The 18,494-nt window shown below is 43.9% G+C and overlaps 1 protein-coding gene across 1 annotated transcript; it reads right to left on the bottom strand.

Moving 5' to 3' along the window:
• Nucleotides 1-1,512: 1,512 nt before the first annotated feature.
• On the bottom strand, nucleotides 1,513-6,000 carry LOC133456211 (uncharacterized). Its single transcript, XM_061734659.1, has 11 exons — nucleotides 5,918-6,000; nucleotides 5,430-5,523; nucleotides 5,045-5,170; nucleotides 4,609-4,764; nucleotides 4,302-4,359; nucleotides 4,000-4,167; nucleotides 2,635-2,754; nucleotides 2,385-2,551; nucleotides 2,262-2,293; nucleotides 2,071-2,164; nucleotides 1,513-1,949 (listed from the first exon to the last, which is right to left on the bottom strand). Exons 1-10 carry the CDS (start codon nucleotides 5,957-5,959, stop codon nucleotides 2,075-2,077), a joined length of 1,053 nt encoding a protein of 350 aa, XP_061590643.1. The 5' UTR covers nucleotides 5,960-6,000; the 3' UTR covers nucleotides 1,513-1,949; nucleotides 2,071-2,074.
• Between the last annotated feature and the right edge of the window lie 12,494 nt (nucleotides 6,001-18,494).

Below are 18,494 nucleotides of genomic sequence, written 5' to 3'. Positions count from 1 at the left end.
TGTTTTGGTCAACTGAGGATTTGTCTAATACAGTGCTTCTCAATCCTGGTCCTCGTGTTCCCTGTCCTGCATGTTTTAGATGTTTCCCTGCACCAACACAGCTGATTCTAATTAAAGGTCCTCATTAGCTTGTCACCAAGGTCTGCACAGCTCTGTTGATGACACAGGTACTTTTATCACGGTGTGCTGAAGCAGGGTAACATCTAAAACATGCAGGACTGAGGCCCACGAGGACCAGGATTGAAAAACACTGGTCTAACATAAAATGAAAACAAATGAAATTGAACCTCAAATTATGAATGAAAAAATGATGAAGAAAACTACATTTTGTCCTCCATCTTCCCACAAATGTCAATTAACTTAGATAACTGGTCATCCCTCTTCCTTTCCCTCTCCTCCTCCTTTTCATCCAGCTCCCTCAGCCTCTTTTCCTGTCTTTAGTGTTGAAGAAAGTCCAAAACGTCATTTGTCCTTTTTTTGGTTTTCTTCCCTCCGTTTGAATGAATGAATGAAAAACTTTATTTCGAACATGCTCAAAAAAAAGAAAAAAAAAAAAAAAAAAAAAAATATATATATATATACATATTTAAACCAAAGAACGATAGTTAAATAATATGTTTGTTGGTCGCTCCCTGTTTGTAAAGGAAATAATAGGGCCGTTGAAAAATCATCACGGGACAACAGTTTCTGAATTTAAATCACCAGTGGGATATGTATTTATATTTACAGGTGAACTTTCTTCTCGCAGTCGCACATGGTTCCTTTTCCTCCGCCCCCTGTTTTGTTTACATTCTCCCTGGTAACCTCCTTTCATGTCACAACGCAATGAACTGTGGGTAATTCCCTTTCCCAAAGTGTGCTGGGATGCTGACTTGCGGGAAGGGGGCAGTAAGGGCTCAAAATAGCTGCCGGGAGCCCTCGCGCACTTAACCACTTGAGGAATGGGACAGCCTTAAGCCCTTACGCAAGGTGCGGGAGCGCGCACGTAAGTCTACGAGTCTGCAAGGGTGGAGATTGGGATTGGGCCTTAGACTCCCGTCTCCATAACCTGCTGGTTGCTGGTCTGTAAGCTGGAGTACCTGAAGAAACCACGTGAAGAACCTTCAAACTCCATACATAGACAGTTCCAGCCAGGATTTGAACCTGAAACCTTCCCTCTGTGAGGCGACAGAGTTCTCTTCTTCATCAAGCAGCTGTCAGCTGTCTGGATCAGTTTTACTGGTGCAGAAAATATGTCCTATGATGATATCAGCAAGTATTCCAGTGATGCTGCATTGAAGGTTTCAGTCTCTCCCATATATGGTTAGTTTCTGTCTTCAACGTCAACAATGTCCAGATAAAAAGTCTCATGCAGCACGACGCCGTCAGCAGGAACTTTAATGATAATGGCCCGGTTTCCCAGATCAGTTAAGTAGCTCTTAACAGCGAAAGACTTCTTTCACAGGCTCCTTAAGAAGGTTTGAAAGAAGTCTTTCGCTGTTAAGAGCTACTTAACTGATCTGGGAAACCGGGCCAATGTTTGCTGCAAGGTAAAGAGTCCAGTCTGTATTTTTAAGATCAAACTTTACGGATTCCTCAGCAGATGTTTCCCCTGATGTCACTTCCTTCACTAATTTAATCTGTGCACAGTGAGATCTGAGGGAGATGGTATGTGTTGAGGTGTGTGGGCTCAGCAGAGCCCTCTCCCAGCAGCCCCTTGCTGGTGTGCAGCTGCTCTTTATGAAGGCAGGCAGGGTGGAGAGGCTGATTGGGCACAGGTGTGCCCAATCAGCTGAGTGGCTGCTCCTCCACCCTGTCACAAGGTGAAGCAGGTTATTGTGTGATTTCTGTACACTGTGAACACAACGTGTCAGACTCCAGCTGGACTTTAACTGGACTCTGTAGCACATTTACTCCACAGTAAACAGATGTGACAAGTAGGAAGTAGTTTTACTGTGCAAGGTTTGAACCTGCAGACAGAAATACATTTAAATCATGAACTACTTGTACATATGCACAGCCATCTGGGAAATTATTTCACTCTTCAGTTAAACATTAAACACTTCAGGGAACAAAATAACTGAACTTTACCTTATTATGTTAAATCCTGCAATTCTTTGTTCCCTTCGTTTCCATCCAGTGTTGCCGTCCTTTGTTTAATATTGTTGCTTCCATTCTGTTTGACCTTTTTGTTAAAAAATGAAAAATAATATCAACATGGTTTTCAAATAAGAACATTATTCTTAAAAAGTTTAAAAAAAGAACAAAAAACAGACAAATACCTTTCCACCAGTTCCAACACGTTCGTGTTTGTCTGTAAGAGGTAAAATAACAAATCACATTCAGCACAATTATGACCAGACATAAAAACTTTATCTACAAAATAAAACATGCGTTGTCCTCACATTTTATTATCTTCTTTCTATAGATGATTAACGCCACGACAACCAGACATAAAAAAACGACAGAAACTACTCCTGCCAGAATTGGAGTTGTGAATGATTGTTCTCCACATTCTGCATCAGTTGAAGCCGTTCCTGCTTTTATCACCTGGAGGTGGTTTGTTTCACATCTGGAGAGACAGAGGAACATTGTTACAGGAAAATACAACACAGTTGTAGGAAGTTAAACATGTTTTAATGAAGAGACACTTACTGTGTGTGCGGCTGACAAGACGTCAACGTTCCATCTGAAAATGTTCCACTGCTGCAGTCGGAGCACTCGGTGTCTGAGGAGGCGTTTCCTGCACAAACAAACCACCTCATGGACCTGATTCTACATGAACACTGAAGCATCAGAGGCTCCATGAGCTAATCTGACAAACTGACAGCAGAAATATATTTATCAGAGATTCTTCTCCTCTGTGGGGTTGTGATGGGCGACGACATGAACTGGTGTTTAACACAGACTTTGTTTAAATTAGAAAATAAAGTAAATAACTGCCTGGTACAAACGACTGTGATGTAAAAATCCACAACACACAATTCAATCAAATTAAACTATTACATGATCTTTTAGGTTTAAGTTTCTGGTGAAAACCGTGTTGTCGTTGGACCTTGTTCTGAGTCCGTGTTGACTCGGTTCTCTCAACATAAATCTTTTTAAATCTCTAAACTGAGCTGTTTCTACTGCAGGTAAGACATGACTGAACCTCCCCCAAAAAACATACATTTCGGTTTTATATCAATTTAAATTCAAAGTGAGCAAAGAAAAACTTGGCTGGAAAATTATTAATGACAGTTTTTCAGTTGTTTCTGAAAGAAAGAAAGTGTTTTACACATCTGCAGTTCTGACCAGCTGCTGTTATGGTGTCAGACGTCCAGCATTCTGTGTGAAAGAGTGGAACACTATGGTAGGTGTTGCTGGTTTGATAGATTCCTTTCACAGAGGTCCGATCAGAGAGAAGAGCACGGAGAAAACGTTTCCAAGCACACTTTAATGTTGATGTTGTTCTACAGGATGGGTGATGGACATCTATATATGGGTGTGTGTGGTTTTGCCTAGGCACACACACAGCGGGTAACCATCTCATAGAGCGTCCCTGTACGGAGATGTCCTCAGATAGGAAGTGATATCGCTAATATGTGGATTTTTTTTAGATAAAGTAACTAAGAAACATAAAATACTTTTTGACACAGCCACCACCAAATTTAGTAGTACATTTGAACTCTAAAGGAAAGTTTAACTTAGTCGGTGTCCCCTTCATCCTCCCAGGCTGGCAGTCGCACCAGGCGCACCACTGGCCTCAGGTAAGTATGTCCCTTTATCTGGACATCAGCTGCCTGGACTCGTCCATCTGAGCCCGGACAGGTCTCTACCACTCTCCCAATTTGTTCTGGGTAACTGGATCAAACACCTCCACTACCTGACCAGTGGTTGTCAGTGTCCTTGTTGCCACTTTTTCCGCTTCTGTAGGTCAGGGAAGTGGTGAGGGATGAAGTTGGACAAGAAATGGTCTGCCAGGATTTGACTATCACCATTGTCTTCTGCTTAACACCTTGAAAAGTTTTCAAGGTGTACTGGTAATTGTCTTTCCCACTGGAGTCGACGATGCAGTGCCGCATCTGCAGATGGTCGTTCTGACTCCATATTGTCTCCAGAAAGATATTAATCCGGCTTTTAATGACCATGTAAAAGAGTGGAACACTATGGTGGGTGTTGCTGGTTTGATAGATTCCTTTGACAGAGCTTAGATCAGAGAGAAGGGCACAGAGAAAACGTTTCCAAGCACACTTTAATGTTGATGTTGGTCTACAGGATGGGTGATGGACATCTATATGGGTGTGTGTGGTTTTTGTCCAGGCACACATACAGCGGTTAACCATCTCTTAGAGCGTCTCAGTACGGAGATGCTTTCAAACAGGAAGTCATATTCCTCATCTGTGGATTTCAAAATAAAGTAACTAAGAATCATAAAAGACTTTCTGACACTCTGTATCATTAAAGGTGAACATCTTCTGCACTTAAACTCTAGTTCTGAGTCAATGTTGTAGTTTCAGATTCACATCCTTTGTCTCCTTCTGTGTTGGGCTGGCCATCGTGTGTGAGAGTAATTTAGTAACGAGCAAACTGTACAAAAAGCAGGACCCCTGAACTTCATGAACTTTATTCCAATCCGAGTAAACCAACCTCTCTCTCTGATGTATTGTCCCGGTTCACAGCTCCTGTGTTTCTGAGCTGCTGTGCAGCCTCGACCCCCAGAGTCGATGCAGAAGAATCCCTCCACCGGTTCACACACGGTATCTGATGCTGGTGAACATGCCAACATTACTTTCAGACCAGAACCTGGACACATGAGGTTATACATTTAAAGAACATACACTGCGGGAGCAGTAATTGTTTTAGTCTGAGTTCCAGCTATATGCTTTGTTTTGAAAGGTGGTGGGCAATTTGGGTTTAGCTAATGTTACTTAATTAATTAGAGCACAGTCATAGATTAGTGGGTGTGGGAAGGTGCATGCAATAGCCTGTGTTTGATGTAAAATTGCTTTAACGTGTTGTGCAGTGGATGGTTCACATCACTGTTACTTAAAAAAGTTTCTATTAAAAAGTAAAAGATATTCACCTAAATCACAGTTAGTACATTGATGACATTTTTTAAGTCCATTAGGTTTGTCCATGAAAGTCCCATCTTCACAGGGGAGACATGATGTAGTTATGGAGTCTGTACAGTCGGTTTGAACTCGACTTCCTGTTGAAAATCAGACAATTACAGATCATTATAAGAAATAATTCTCTTTTAATGTGTAATTATGAAAACTGGCAGTTCTGGACATGTCAATCAAAGTTTACAACGTTGGACGTATTATTACTCTTTCTAGTCCAAATTTACTTTTCTTTCCCAATTCATTCCTGTTGCAGAAAAGACAGTTTCTTCAACACTTCCTAGATGTATAAATAAGCAGCAGAGGCAAAAGGGGCCGGAGCATAACAGATGAACTGCATCTTACCAGCATTACATCTTGGACAGCATTTGTTCCCAGTCTGATATTCATACAGTTGACATGTGAGAGTTTGAACACTGAAGACTGTGGTCACAATTATCTGTGAAACATTGGAGAAGGTTTTTCATCACAATGAGGCTTCAGTCGTATGAAAAACAGATTTATCATATGTAATGTGCTTCTGAATAAATCTCTCTATGTTTTACTGAACCTCAAGCAGGTTTAGAAAAGGTCAATGATGAAATATTTCTGTCAAATTCAAACTTCCTGGAAAAACTTCTAAACTTGTCAAGATGTTATTTATGGCTCAGATCCTTTAGTGTGTCAGTAAAACTGTAACTACAGTGTAACTACAGTGTAATTAAAGCATAACTGAAGAACAGCAGGTCTTTCTATAAATGGAGTGATTCCATCACTGACACACTTGAGTTTCCTGCTGTGACATGTTCAGATGTCTGCTGGGAAAGAGGTTTAAAAAATATAAATAATTTTACCAGCACAATTGTAGCCGTCAAATGTTTTCCTCTTAAAGCCATTTTAACGAGAATCTAGTAAGTTTCCCTGAGCTGAAGAAACCCTCTCACTGAGATTTTGAACTTCAAACACACCAAGCCAGCATCTGAAACAAAAACAAGTAAGAACTGAGTTAACGTGTAGCTCTGCTTACAATCAACAATTCATGGAACAAGTCGCCTCACACCACTCGGGATTGGGGATCAATAACAGCTCATATCAATAAAACGTCATTTGATGCAAGTGTTGCTGACCAGGGAGACATTTGACCATCACTGGGCTTTGTGGCTGAAAATATATATTTATGGTGTGTTTTCTGGAAAATAAACTCAGCTTTCTGCAGAGCAAATGAATGAACTGTGATGGGAAACGTTATGATCTAAATGAAAGAAACAACTTGGGAAACACTGGACATTAAACATAATTATCAAAGGATCACTACAAACCAGTTATGAGCTTCAAGAACCAGTGAACATGTTTGACGGGTTCAATTTAGTTTCAGTTTCAACTTGTTATGGGCATGCCAAGTAGTGGCATGACCATATTGCAATCGTCCAGAATGGCCCAAAGGGCAATGCTGCTAGCATGCTAAAGTCGCAAAAGTCCCACTGCACACCAGCGGGTGTACAGCATGACCCCGCACTGATGTGGAAAAAAAAAATCCCCAAAAAGTAAAACACGGCCGAAAAAATGAGGAAAAACATGAAAATGAAGGCGATATATTAGTATCTAGAAAAGGTTTCCCTTTTCTTATTATTATGGGCATGCCAAGTAGTGGCATGACCATATTGCAATCGTCCAGAATGGCCCAAAAGGCAATGTTGCTAGCGTTTCGCTAACATGCTAAAGTCACAAAGGTCCCACTGCGCACCAGCGGGTGTAAAGCATGACCCCGCTCTGTTGTGGGGAAAAAAAATCCCCAAAAAATGAAACACGGCCGAGAAAACCGGAAAAATGAAGGCGTTAAATTAGTATCTAGAAAGGTTTCCCTTTTCTTATTATGGGCATGCCAAGTAATGGCATGACCATATTGCAATCGTCCAGAATGGCCCAAAGGGCAACGTTGCTAGCATTTTGCTAACAAGCTAAAGTCGCAAAAGTCCCACGTCACACCAGCGGGTGTACAGCATGACCCCGCTCGGATGTGGAAAAAAAAATTCCCCAAAAACTAAAACACGCCCGAAAAAATGAGGAAAAACATGAAAATGAAGGCGATATATTGGTATACAGAAAAGGTTTCCCTTTTCTTATTATTCTTATTCCGCACTTTTTTTCGTCCGTTAATGCGGCCCGAACCGCAACGTGCACCCATGCATGGCATACATCGTTGGATGCGTCTCCATCATGCCTCGATGGGCATTACTTTTCTCAGTAATAGGGGTTACCGTGGCAACGCTAGTTGCCAAAAAGCAAAAAAAAAGGCAAAAATTTGGACGCTTATTGCTCGGCCGAACTTTGTCGTAGAGACATCGTTCAAACTTTCAAACACTCGGCCCGATTGTCCCTAACGGTACGTACAACCTCATTCTTCAAGTTATTACAGTTTTTGTGATATTGACCTTTCATTTTTTATTTTTTTTCCGTTTGACTTTGGACGCTTGTTGCTAGGCAACAGGTTATCGTAGAGACATCGTACAAATGTTTCCCGACTCGGCACGCTGTGGACTTCAACATACTCAAATTTCATGAAGCTTGGATTTAAGGAAATCTTTTGTCAAAATCCAGGCCACATGGCCCCATTCATTCGGATGGAGTTTTTTACCATGGTGAAAAAAAAACCTATCCGTTAACGTAGCCTGAACCGGAACATGCACCCATACATGGCATACATCGTTGGATGCGTCTCCATCGTGCCTCGATGGGCATTACTTTTTTCAGTAAACAGTGTTACCATGGCAACGCTAGACGCCAAAAAGCAAAAAAAAAGGCGAAAATTCGGACGCTTATTGCTCGGCCGAACTTTATCATAGAGACATCGTTCAAACTTTCAAACACTCGGCCCGATTGGCACTAAAGGACAGTACAACCTCATTCTTCCAGTTATTACAGTTTTTGTGATAGTGACGTTTCATTTTTTTTTTTTTTACGTTTGAATTTGGACGCTTGTTGCTAGGCAACAGGTTATCGTAGATACATCGTACAAATGTTCCCCTACTCGGCACGCTGTGGACTTCAACATACTCAAATTTCATGAAGCTGCGATTTAAGGAAATTTATGTCAAAATCCAGGCCAAATGGCCCCATTCATTCGGATGGAGTTTTTTACCATGGTGAAAAAAAAACCTATCCGTTAACGTAGCCTGAACCGGAACGTGTACCCATGCATGGCATACATCGTTGGATGTGTCTCCATCGTGCCTCGCTGGGCATTACTTTTCTCCATAATAAGGGTTACTGTGGCAACGCTAGGTTCCAATAAGCAAAGAAAAAGGCGAAAATTCGGACGCTTATTGCTCGGCCGCACATTATCGTAGAGACATCGTTCAAACTTTCAAACACTCGGCCCGATTGGCACTAAAGTATCGTACAACCTCATTCTTCCAATTATTACAGTTTTTGTGATATTGACCTTTCATTTTTTTAAATATTTCTGTTTGAATTTGGACGCTTGTTGCTAGGCAACAGGTTATCGTAGAGACATCGTACAAATGTTTCCTGACTCGGCACGCTGTGGACTTCAACATACTCAAATTTCATGAAGCTGGGATTTAAGGAAATGTTATGTCAAAATCCAGGCCAAATGGCCCCATTCATTCGGATGGAGTTTTTTACCATGGGGAAAAAATAACCTATCCGTTAACATAGCCTGAACTGGAACATGCACCCATACATGGCATACATCGTTGGATGCGTCTCCATCGTTCCTCGATGGGCATTACTTTTCTCAGTAAAAAGTGTTACCGTGGGGACGCTAGATGCCAAAAAGCAAAAAAAAAGGCGAAAATTTGGACGCCTATTGCTCGGCCGAACTTTATCGTAGAGACATCGTTGAAACGTTCAAACACTTGGCCCGATTGGCAATAACGGACCCTACAACCTCATTATGCTAATTATTACAGTTTTTGCGTTATTGACCTTTCATTTTTTTTTTATTTCTGTTTGAATTTGGACGCTTGTTGCTAGGCAACAGGTTATCGTAGAGACATTGTACAAATGTTTCCCGACTCGGCACGCTGTGGACTTCAACATACTCAAATTTCGTGAAGCTGGGATTTAAGGAAAGTTTATGTCAAAATCCAGGCCAAATGGCCCCATTCATTCGGATGGGGTTTTTTACCATGGTGAAAAAAAAACCTATCCGTTAACGTAGCCTGAACCGGAACATGCACCCATGCATGGCATACATCCTTAGATGCGTCTCCATCTTGCCTCGATAGGCATTACTATTCTCAGTCAAAAGCGTTACCGTGGCAATGCTAGATGCCAAAAAGCGCGCCCCATTAATAACGATTGGGAGCACAGGAATGAATGAAATACAAGCGTAAAAACACCTCAAACTGACATAGAACCACCCCAAACACAACCGCTACAGCCCCAAACCAAAGCGGCGAGAGGGGTCAAATGGGCGGTAGGGCATGCCCATATCAAAATTTCCTGAAATTTTCTAGTTATTTTTATTATTCTTATTATTCCGCACTTTTTTTCGTCCGTTAATACGGCCCGAACCGCAACGTGCACCCATGCATGGCATACATCGTTGGATGCGTCTCCATCGTGATTCGATGGGTATTACTTTTCTCAGTAATAGGGGTTACCATGGCAACGCTAGTTGCCAAAAAGCAAAAAAAAAGGCGAAAATTCCCGCGCTTATTGCTCGGCCGAACTTTATCGTAGAGACATCGTTCAAACTTTGAAACACTCGGCCCGATAGTCTTTAAAGGACCATACAACTACATCATTCTAGTTATTACGGTTTTTGCGATATTTAACTTTCAATTTAAAAAAAAAATCTCTTTTATTTTGGACGTTTGTTGCTAGGCAACGGTTTATCGTACAGACATCATTACAACATTGACAAACCCGGGACGCTTTGTACTGCAACATATTTTAGTCTCGTCAAGCTAGCTATTACGGTTTTTGAGATATTCCACGTTGCTCATTTTGACGCTAACGGAATTTTGGACGCTTGTTGCGCGGCAACGCGATATCGTAGAGACTTTGATTCAACGTTAAAATACTCAGCTTGATGTGGACTACAACATACTGAGGTCTCATTACGCTGTCGTTTACAGCTTTTGAGATATTGAAGCCAAATTGTCCCATTCTATCCTATGGGGCTTGTTACTATGGCAGCAAAAACCAATGCATTTGTATGGGGGACCATGTGAATAAACAATCTGTTAATGCTGCCCGAACCGGAATGTGCACCCATGCATGGCATACATCGTTGGATGCGTCTCCATCGTGCCTCGATGAGCATTACTTTTCTCAGTCAAAAGTGTTACCGTGGCAACGCTAGACGCCAAAAAGCAAAAAAAAAGGCGAAAATTCAGACGCTTATTGCTCGGTCGAACATTATCGTAGAGACATCGTTCAAACTTTCAAACACTCGGCCCGATTGGCACTAACGGAGCCTAGAACCTCATTATGCCAATTATTAAAATTTTTGCGATATTGACCTTTCATTTTTCTTTTTTATTTCCATTTGACTTTGGACGCTTGTTGCTAGGCAACAGATTATCGTAGAGACATCGTACAAATGTCCCCTGACTCGGCACGCTGTGGACTTCAACATACTCAAATCTCAGTGAAGCTGGGATTTAAGGAAATTTTATGTCAAAATCCAGGCCAAATGGCCCCATTCATTCGGATGGGGTTTTGTACCATGGTGAAAAAAAAAACCTATCCGTTAACGTAGCCTGAACCAGAACGTGCACTCATGCATGGCATACATTGTTACATGCGTCTCCATCTTGCCTCGATGGGCATTACTATTCTCAGTCAAAAGCGTTACCATGGCAACGCTAGATGCCAAAAAGCGCGCCCCATTAATAACTATTGGGAGCACAGGAATGAATGAAATACAAGCGTAAAAACACCTCAAACTGACATAGAACCACCCCGAACACAACCACTACAGCCCCAAACCAAAGCAGCGAGAGGGGACGAATGGGCGGTAGGGCATGCCCATATCAAAATTTCCAGAAATCTTCTAGTTAGTGCCACGGCTGCGCCACGTGGCACGCCTCCTCCATTGAGATGCGCAAGCTCAATGGAGGAGGAGTGCCTCGTGCGCAGCACGAGGCACTCATACTATTGCTCAGGCTTATTTATTAGTGCCACGGCTGCGCCACGTGGCACTCCTCCTCCATTGAGTTGCGCAAGCTCAATGGAGGAGGAGTGCCTCGTGCGCAGCACGAGGCACTCATACTATTGCTCAGGCTTATTATTTATTAGTGCCACGGCTGCGCCACGTGGCACTCCTCCTCCATTGAGATGCGCAAGCTCAATGGAGGAGGAGTGCCTCGTGCGCAGCACGAGGCACTCATACTATTGCTCAGGCTTATTTATTATTTATTATATATTCTTCCGTAAAAACTTTGTCCGGCTACTCCTCCTACAGCTTTGAGAAAACGCGAAAAGTAAAAACGTAGAAACGTGCGCCTTAATCGGGAATCGATGGGTATGACTTTTATTAGCGATTGGCGTGCACGTTTTTGCGCAACGTGCACAAACGTGCGCTTTTTGCCCCATCCGGAACGCATTGCGTGAACTTTGGGGCCTCACCACTCGCACACCGTTACTCGAAAAATTATGAACCGATTTAGAAAGTTGTAGGCCCTGAATTTAACTACAGTCCTGTGGATTTTCAGAACGATGGCACGAATAGTTTTTGCACGAAGTGCAAAAACATTTCCAAATTTCCAAACTAATGGGGAGCTCATTTTCCCTATGTATTCCTATGGCGCCATTCAAAGCGGATGGGAAAATGTCGAGAAAAAAGACAAAATTCACCTTTTTTCTGAGTCACGTATCTTTCTCATACTTGCACGTAGAAACGTCATTCAAACTTCAAAACGGAGGAAAACTTCTCTTCTCTCTCCAAACCCGAAACAGTTTTTTCCTAAAATGTACACTTTTCAAGATATGAGCCCTCAAGCGAGGACTGGAAATCACTTTTTTTCAAATCTAGAGCACGGGAGTCAGTTTGCTAGAGTGTAGTTACACTGAAAAAAAAACATGATTTCTTATTTGTAACTCGAGGTCACGGCCAAACCGTAAAAGGTAGACAGATAATTTTTGGTCAGAATATAGACATAGGTGTTGTGATTTATAAAATGTGACTTTGACAGGCGTGGTGTGCACAAAATTTTAACGGGGGAGCCAACAGACACGCCAGTTCCTGTCTCTCTCTTCATTGACTCCCATGTTAAATGAAGTTTTCTTAAAAAAAATCTCATTTTTGTTTTCGAATTGCCGTTACTAACACATTTTAAGGAATATCTGTATGAAAATAACATTTAGATAATCTGGTAGGTTCTCTGTTTCTCAAAATGTTTTCGTTTTTCTGCTAAGAGCTACGGTTTGAGCGCAAAGTGGAGTGATTTCAGGTTTGTCACAACCAAAAATCCAGCTGAGTCATTCCCGCTCCCTCTGTATCAGGTTCTTGTTGCCCCTAGCAACCAGAGCTCAGCTGTTGACTGATTAGACTGACCCAGAACTGGTCACATGACTCACTCAGTACAGACTTCATAGTATAACCTGGAAAATGGAGAAATCTGAACCCTGACCTTTTAACCTTAGATGAACACACACACACACACACACACACACACACACACACACACACACACACGATAGGTGTTATTATGGGATGTCAGGTGTTTTTATAGGATGTTAGTGTTATTATGGGATGTCAGGTGTTTTTATAGGATGTTAGTGTTATTATGGGATGACAGGTGTTTTTATAGGATGTTAGTGTTATTATGGGATGTCAGGTGTTTTTATAGGATGTTAGTGTTATTATGGGATGGCAGGTGTTTTTATAGGATGTTAGTGTTATTATGGGATGGCAGGTGTTTTTATAGGATGTTAGTGTTATTATGGGATGTTAGTGTTATTATGGGATGGTAGGTGTTTATTATGGGATGGTAGTGTTATTGGTGTTAGCGGTCCCGTTAGCGGTTCTGTTAGCGGTCCTGTTAGCGATCCCGTTAGCGGTCCCGTTAGCGGTCCAGTTAGCGATCCCGTTAGCGGTCCAGTTAGCGACCCCGTTAGCGGTCCCGTTAGCAATCCCGTTAGCGGTCCCGTTAGCGGTTGTTAGCGATCCCGTTAGCGATCCCGTTAGCGGCTTGGTTAGCGATCCCGTTAGCGGCTCGGTTAGCGGTCCCGTTAGCGGTTCAGTTAGCGATTCCGTTAGCGATCCCGTTAGCGGTCCCGTTAGCGGTCCAGTTAGCGATCCCGTTAGCGGTCCAGTTAGCGACCCCGTTAGCGGTCCCGTTAGCGGTTCCGCTAGCGGTTGTTAGCGATCCCGTTAGCGGCCCCGTTAGCGGTTCAGTTAGCGATTCCGTTAGCGATCCCGTTAGCGGTCCCGTTAGCGGTCCAGTTAGCGATCCCGTTAGCGGTCCAGTTAGCGACCCCGTTAGCGGTTCCGCTAGCGGTTCCGCTAGCGGTTGTTAGCGATCCCGTTAGCGGTCCCGTTAGCGGTTCTGTTAGCGGTTCTGTTAGCGGTCCTGTTAGCGGTTCCGTTAGCGGTTGTTAGCGGTCCCGTTAGCGATCCCATTAGCGGCTCGGTTAGCAATCCCGTTAGCGGCTCGGTTAGCGGTCCCGTTAGCGGTTCAGTTAGCGATTCCGTTAGCGATCCCGTTAGCGGTACCGTTAGCAGTCCAGTTAGCGATCCCGTTAGCGGTCCAGTTAGCGACCCCGTTAGCGGTCCCGTTAGCGGTCCCGTTAGCGGTTCCGCTAGTGGTTGTTAGCGATCCCGTTAGCGGTTCTGTTAGCAGTTCTGTTAGCGGTCCCGTTAGCGGTTCTGTTAGCGGTTGTTAGCGGTCCCGTTAGCGATCCCATTAGCGGCTCGGTTAGCGGTCCCGTTAGCGATCCCGTTAGCGATCCCGTTAGCGATCCCGTTAGCGGTCCCGTTAGCGATCCCGTTAGCGGTCCCGTTAGCGGTTCCGTTAGCGGTCCCGTTAGCGGTCCCGTTAGCGGTTCCGTTAGCGGTTGTTAGCGGCTCGGTTAGCGATCCCGTTAGCGGCTCGGTTAGCGGTCCCGTTAGCGGTCCCGTTAGCGATCCCGTTAGCGATCCCGTTAGCGGTTCAGTTAGCGGTTCTATATTTTCTGTAATAACTTTTGAATGGTTTGACATAGAGAGTCATGGGTGGTGTCATTGGAATCTGTATCGAGTCCTTGACCTTCATGGGTGCAAATAAGCCCCGCGATCATCCGGCAGTAGTCCGTGGCACTTCAAAATTTCCCGGGAATTTTGTCTAGTTTATTTATTTATTTATTTATTCTTCCGTATAAACTTCGGCGCGTAACTAGTCCCGCAGCTTTGAGAAAACGCGAAAAGTAAAAACGTAGAAACGTGCGACTTAATCGGGAATCGATGGGTATGACTTTTATAAGCGATTGGCGTGCACGTTTTTGCGCAACGTGCACAAACGTGCGCTTTTTGCCCCATCCGGAACGCATTGCGAGAAGTTTGGGGCCTCACCACTCGCACACCGTGGCTCGAAAAATTCTGAACCGATTTAGAAAGTTGTAGACCCTGAATTTAACTACAGTCATGTGGATTTTCAGAGCGATGGCACAAATAGTTTTTGCACGAAGTGCAAAAACATTTCCAAATTTCCAAACTAATGGGGAGACCATTTTGCCATGTATTCCTATGGCACCATTCAAAGCGGATGGGAAAATGTCGAGAAAAAAGACAAAATTCACCTTTTTTCCGAGTCACGTATCTTTCTCATACTTGCACGTAGAAACGTCATTCAAACTTCAAAACGGAGGAAAACTTCTCTTCTCTCTCCAAACCCGAAACAGTTTTTTCCTAAAATGTACACTTTTCAAGATATGAGCCCTCAAGCGAGGACTGGAAATCACTTTTTTTCAAATCTAGAGCACGGGAGTCAGTTTGCTAGAGTGTAGTTACACTGAAAAAAAAACATGATTTCTTATTTGTAACTCGAGGTCACGGCCAAACCGTAAAAGGTAGACAGATAATTTTTGGTCAGAATATAGACATAGGTGTTGTGATTTATAAAATGTGACTTTGACAGGCGTGGTGTGCACAAAATTTTAACGGGGGAGCCAACAGACACGCCAGTTCCTGTCTCTCTCTTCATTGACTCCCATGTTAAATGAAGTTTTCTTAAAAAAAATCTCATTTTTGTTTTCGAATTGCCGTTACTAACACATTTTAAGGAATATCTGTATGAAAATAACATTTAGATAATCTGGTAGGTTCTCTGTTTCTCAAAATGTTTTCGTTTTTCTGCTAAGAGCTACGGTTTGAGCGCAAAGTGGAGTGATTTCAGGTTTGTCACAACCAAAAATCCAGCTGAGTCATTCCCGCTCCCTCTGTATCAGGTTCTTGTTGCCCCTAGCAACCAGAGCTCAGCTGATGACTGATTAGACTGACCCAGAACTGGTCACATGACTCACTCAGTACAGAATTCATAGTATAACCTGGAAAATGGAGAAATCTGAACCCTGACCTTTTAACCTTAGATGAACACACACACACACACACACACACACACACACACACACACACACACACACACACACACACACACACGATAGGTGTTATTATGGGATGTCAGGTGTTTTTATAGGATGTTAGTGTTATTATGGGATGTCAGGTGTTTTTATAGGATGTTAGTGTTATTATGGGATGACAGGTGTTTTTATAGGATGTTAGTGTTATTATGGGATGTCAGGTGTTTTTATAGGATGTTAGTGTTATTATGGGATGTCAGGTGTTTTTATAGGATGTTAGTGTTATTATGGGATGTCAGGTGTTTTTATAGGATGTTAGTGTTATTATGGGATGGCAGGTGTTTTTATAGGATGTTAGTGTTATTATGGGATGTCAGGTGTTTTTATAGGATGTTAGTGTTATTATGGGATGGCAGGTGTTTTTATAGGATGTTAGTGTTATTATGGGATGTTAGTGTTATTATGGGATGGTAGGTGTTTATTATGGGATGGTAGTGTTATTGGTGTTAGCGGTCCCGTTAGCGGTTCTGTTAGCGGTCCTGTTAGCGATCCCGTTAGCGGTCCCGTTAGCGGTCCAGTTAGCGATCCCGTTAGCGGTCCAGTTAGCGACCCCGTTAGCGGTCCCGTTAGCAATCCCGTTAGCGGTCCCGTTAGCGGTTGTTAGCGATCCCGTTAGCGATCCCGTTAGCGGCTTGGTTAGCGATCCCGTTAGCGGCTCGGTTAGCGGTCCCGTTAGCGGTTCAGTTAGCGATTCCGTTAGCGATCCCGTTAGCGGTACCGTTAGCAGTCCAGTTAGCGATCCCGTTAGCGGTCCAGTTAGCGACCCCGTTAGCGGTCCCGTTAGCAATCCCATTAGCGGTCCCGTTAGCGGTTCCGCTAGCGGTTGTTAGCGATCCCGTTAGCGGTTCTGTTAGCGGTTCTGTTAGCGGTCCCGTTAGCGGTTCTGTTAGCGGTTGTTAGCGGTCCCGTTAGCGATCCCATTAGCGGCTCGGTTAGCGGTCCCGTTAGCGATCCCGTTAGCGATCCCGTTAGCGATCCCGTTAGCAGTCCCGTTAGCGATCCCGTTAGCGGTCCCGTTAGCGGTTCCGTTAGCGGTCCCGTTAGCGGTCCTGTTAGCGGTTCCGTTAGCGGTTGTTAGCGGCTCGGTTAGCGATCCCGTTAGCGGCTCGGTTAGCGGTCCCGTTAGCGGTCCCGTTAGCGATCCCGTTAGCGATCCCGTTAGCGGTTCAGTTAGCGATCCCGTTAGCGATCCCGTTAGCAGTCCCGTTAGCGATCCCGTTAGCGGTCCCGTTAGCGGTTCCGTTAGCGGTCCCGTTAGCGGTCCTGTTAGCGGTTCCGTTAGCGGTTGTTAGCGGCTCGGTTAGCGATCCCGTTAGCGGCTCGGTTAGCGGTCCCGTTAGCGGTCCCGTTAGCGATCCCGTTAGCGATCCCGTTAGCGGTTCAGTTAGCGGTTCTATATTTTCTGTAATAACTTTTGAATGGTTTGACATAGAGAGTCATGGGTGGTGTCATTGGAATCTGTATCGAGTCCTTGACCTTCATGGGTGCAAATAAGCCCCGCGATCATCCGGCAGTAGTCCGTGGCACTTCAAAATTTCCCGGGAATTTTGTCTAGTTAGTGCCACGGCTGCGCCACGTGGCACTCCTCCTCCATTGAGATGCGCAAGCTCAATGGAGGAGGAGTGCCTCGTGCGCAGCACGAGGCACTCATACTATTGCTCAGGCTTATTATTTATTAGTGCCACGGCTGCGCCACGTGGCACTCCTCCTCCATTGAGATGCGCAAGCTCAATGGAGGAGGAGTGCCTCGTGCGCAGCACGAGGCACTCATACTATTGCTCAGGCTTATTTATTAGTGCCACGGCTGCGCCACGTGGCACGCCTCCTCCATTGAGATGCGCAAGCTCAATGGAGGAGGAGTGCCTCGTGCGCAGCACGAGGCACTAATACTATTGCTCAGGCTTATTAGTGCCACGGCTGCGCCACGTGGCACTCCTCCTCCATTGAGATGCGCAAGCTCAATGGAGGAGGAGTGCCTCGTGCGCAGCACGAGGCACTCATACTATTGCTCAGGCTTATTATTATTATTCCATATTCTTCCGTAAAAACTTCGGCGCGTAACTTGTCCCACAGCTTTGACAAAACGCGAAAAGTAAAAACGTAGAAACGTGCGCCTTAATCGGGAATCGATGGGTATGACTTTTATTAGCGATTGGCGTGCACGTTTTTGCGCAACGTGCACAAACGTGCGCTTTTTGCCCCATCCGGAACGCATTGCGTGAAGTTTGGGGCCTCACCACTCGCACACCGTTACTCAAAAAATTCTGAACCGATTTAGAAAGTTGTAGGCCCTGAATTTAACTACAGTCCTGTGGATTTTCAGAACGATGGCACGAATAGTTTTTGCACGAAGTGCAAAAACATTTCCAAATTTCCAAACTAATGGGGAGATTTTCCCATGTATTTGTATGGGGCAGCATTTCACACTTTGGGTGGGAGGAGGTTAAAAAAAAAAAAAAATCACCTTTTTTCTGAGTCACGTATCTTTCTCATACTTGCACGTAGAAACGTCATTCAAACTTCAAAACGGAGGAAAACTTCTCTTCTCTCTCCAAACCCGAAACAGTTTTTTCCTAAAATGTACACTTTTCAAGATATGAGCCCTCAAGCGAGGACTGGAAATCACTTTTTTTCAAATCTAGAGCACGGGAGTCAGTTTGCTAGAGTGTAGTTACACTGAAAAAAAAACATGATTTCTTATTTGTAACTCGAGGTCACGGCCAAACCGTAAAAGGTAGACAGATAATTTTTGGTCAGAATATAGACATAGGTGTTGTGATTTATAAAATGTGACTTTGACAGGCGTGGTGTGCACAAAATTTTAACGGGGGCGCCAACAGA

Source organism: Cololabis saira, chromosome 12, assembly GCF_033807715.1.
Source record: "Cololabis saira isolate AMF1-May2022 chromosome 12, fColSai1.1, whole genome shotgun sequence".
Lineage (NCBI taxonomy): Eukaryota > Metazoa > Chordata > Actinopteri > Beloniformes > Belonidae > Cololabis > Cololabis saira.
This window is presented reverse-complemented; position numbering and strand designations above follow the sequence as displayed.

Bases quoted from the DNA above. Each gene is read 5' to 3' on its own strand.
- LOC133456211 (XM_061734659.1), bottom strand. From the start codon at position 5,959: ATGGCTTTAAGAGGAAAACATTTGACGGCTACAATTGTGCTG. The intron at 4,765-5,044 runs GTGAATATCTTT...TCATGTGTCCAG, and splicing joins ATGTACTAACTGTGATTTAG to GTTCTGGTCTGAAAGTAATG. The intron at 4,168-4,301 runs GTTAACCGCTGT...CTCTGATCTAAG, and splicing joins CTGAGACGCTCTAAGAGATG to CTCTGTCAAAGGAATCTATC.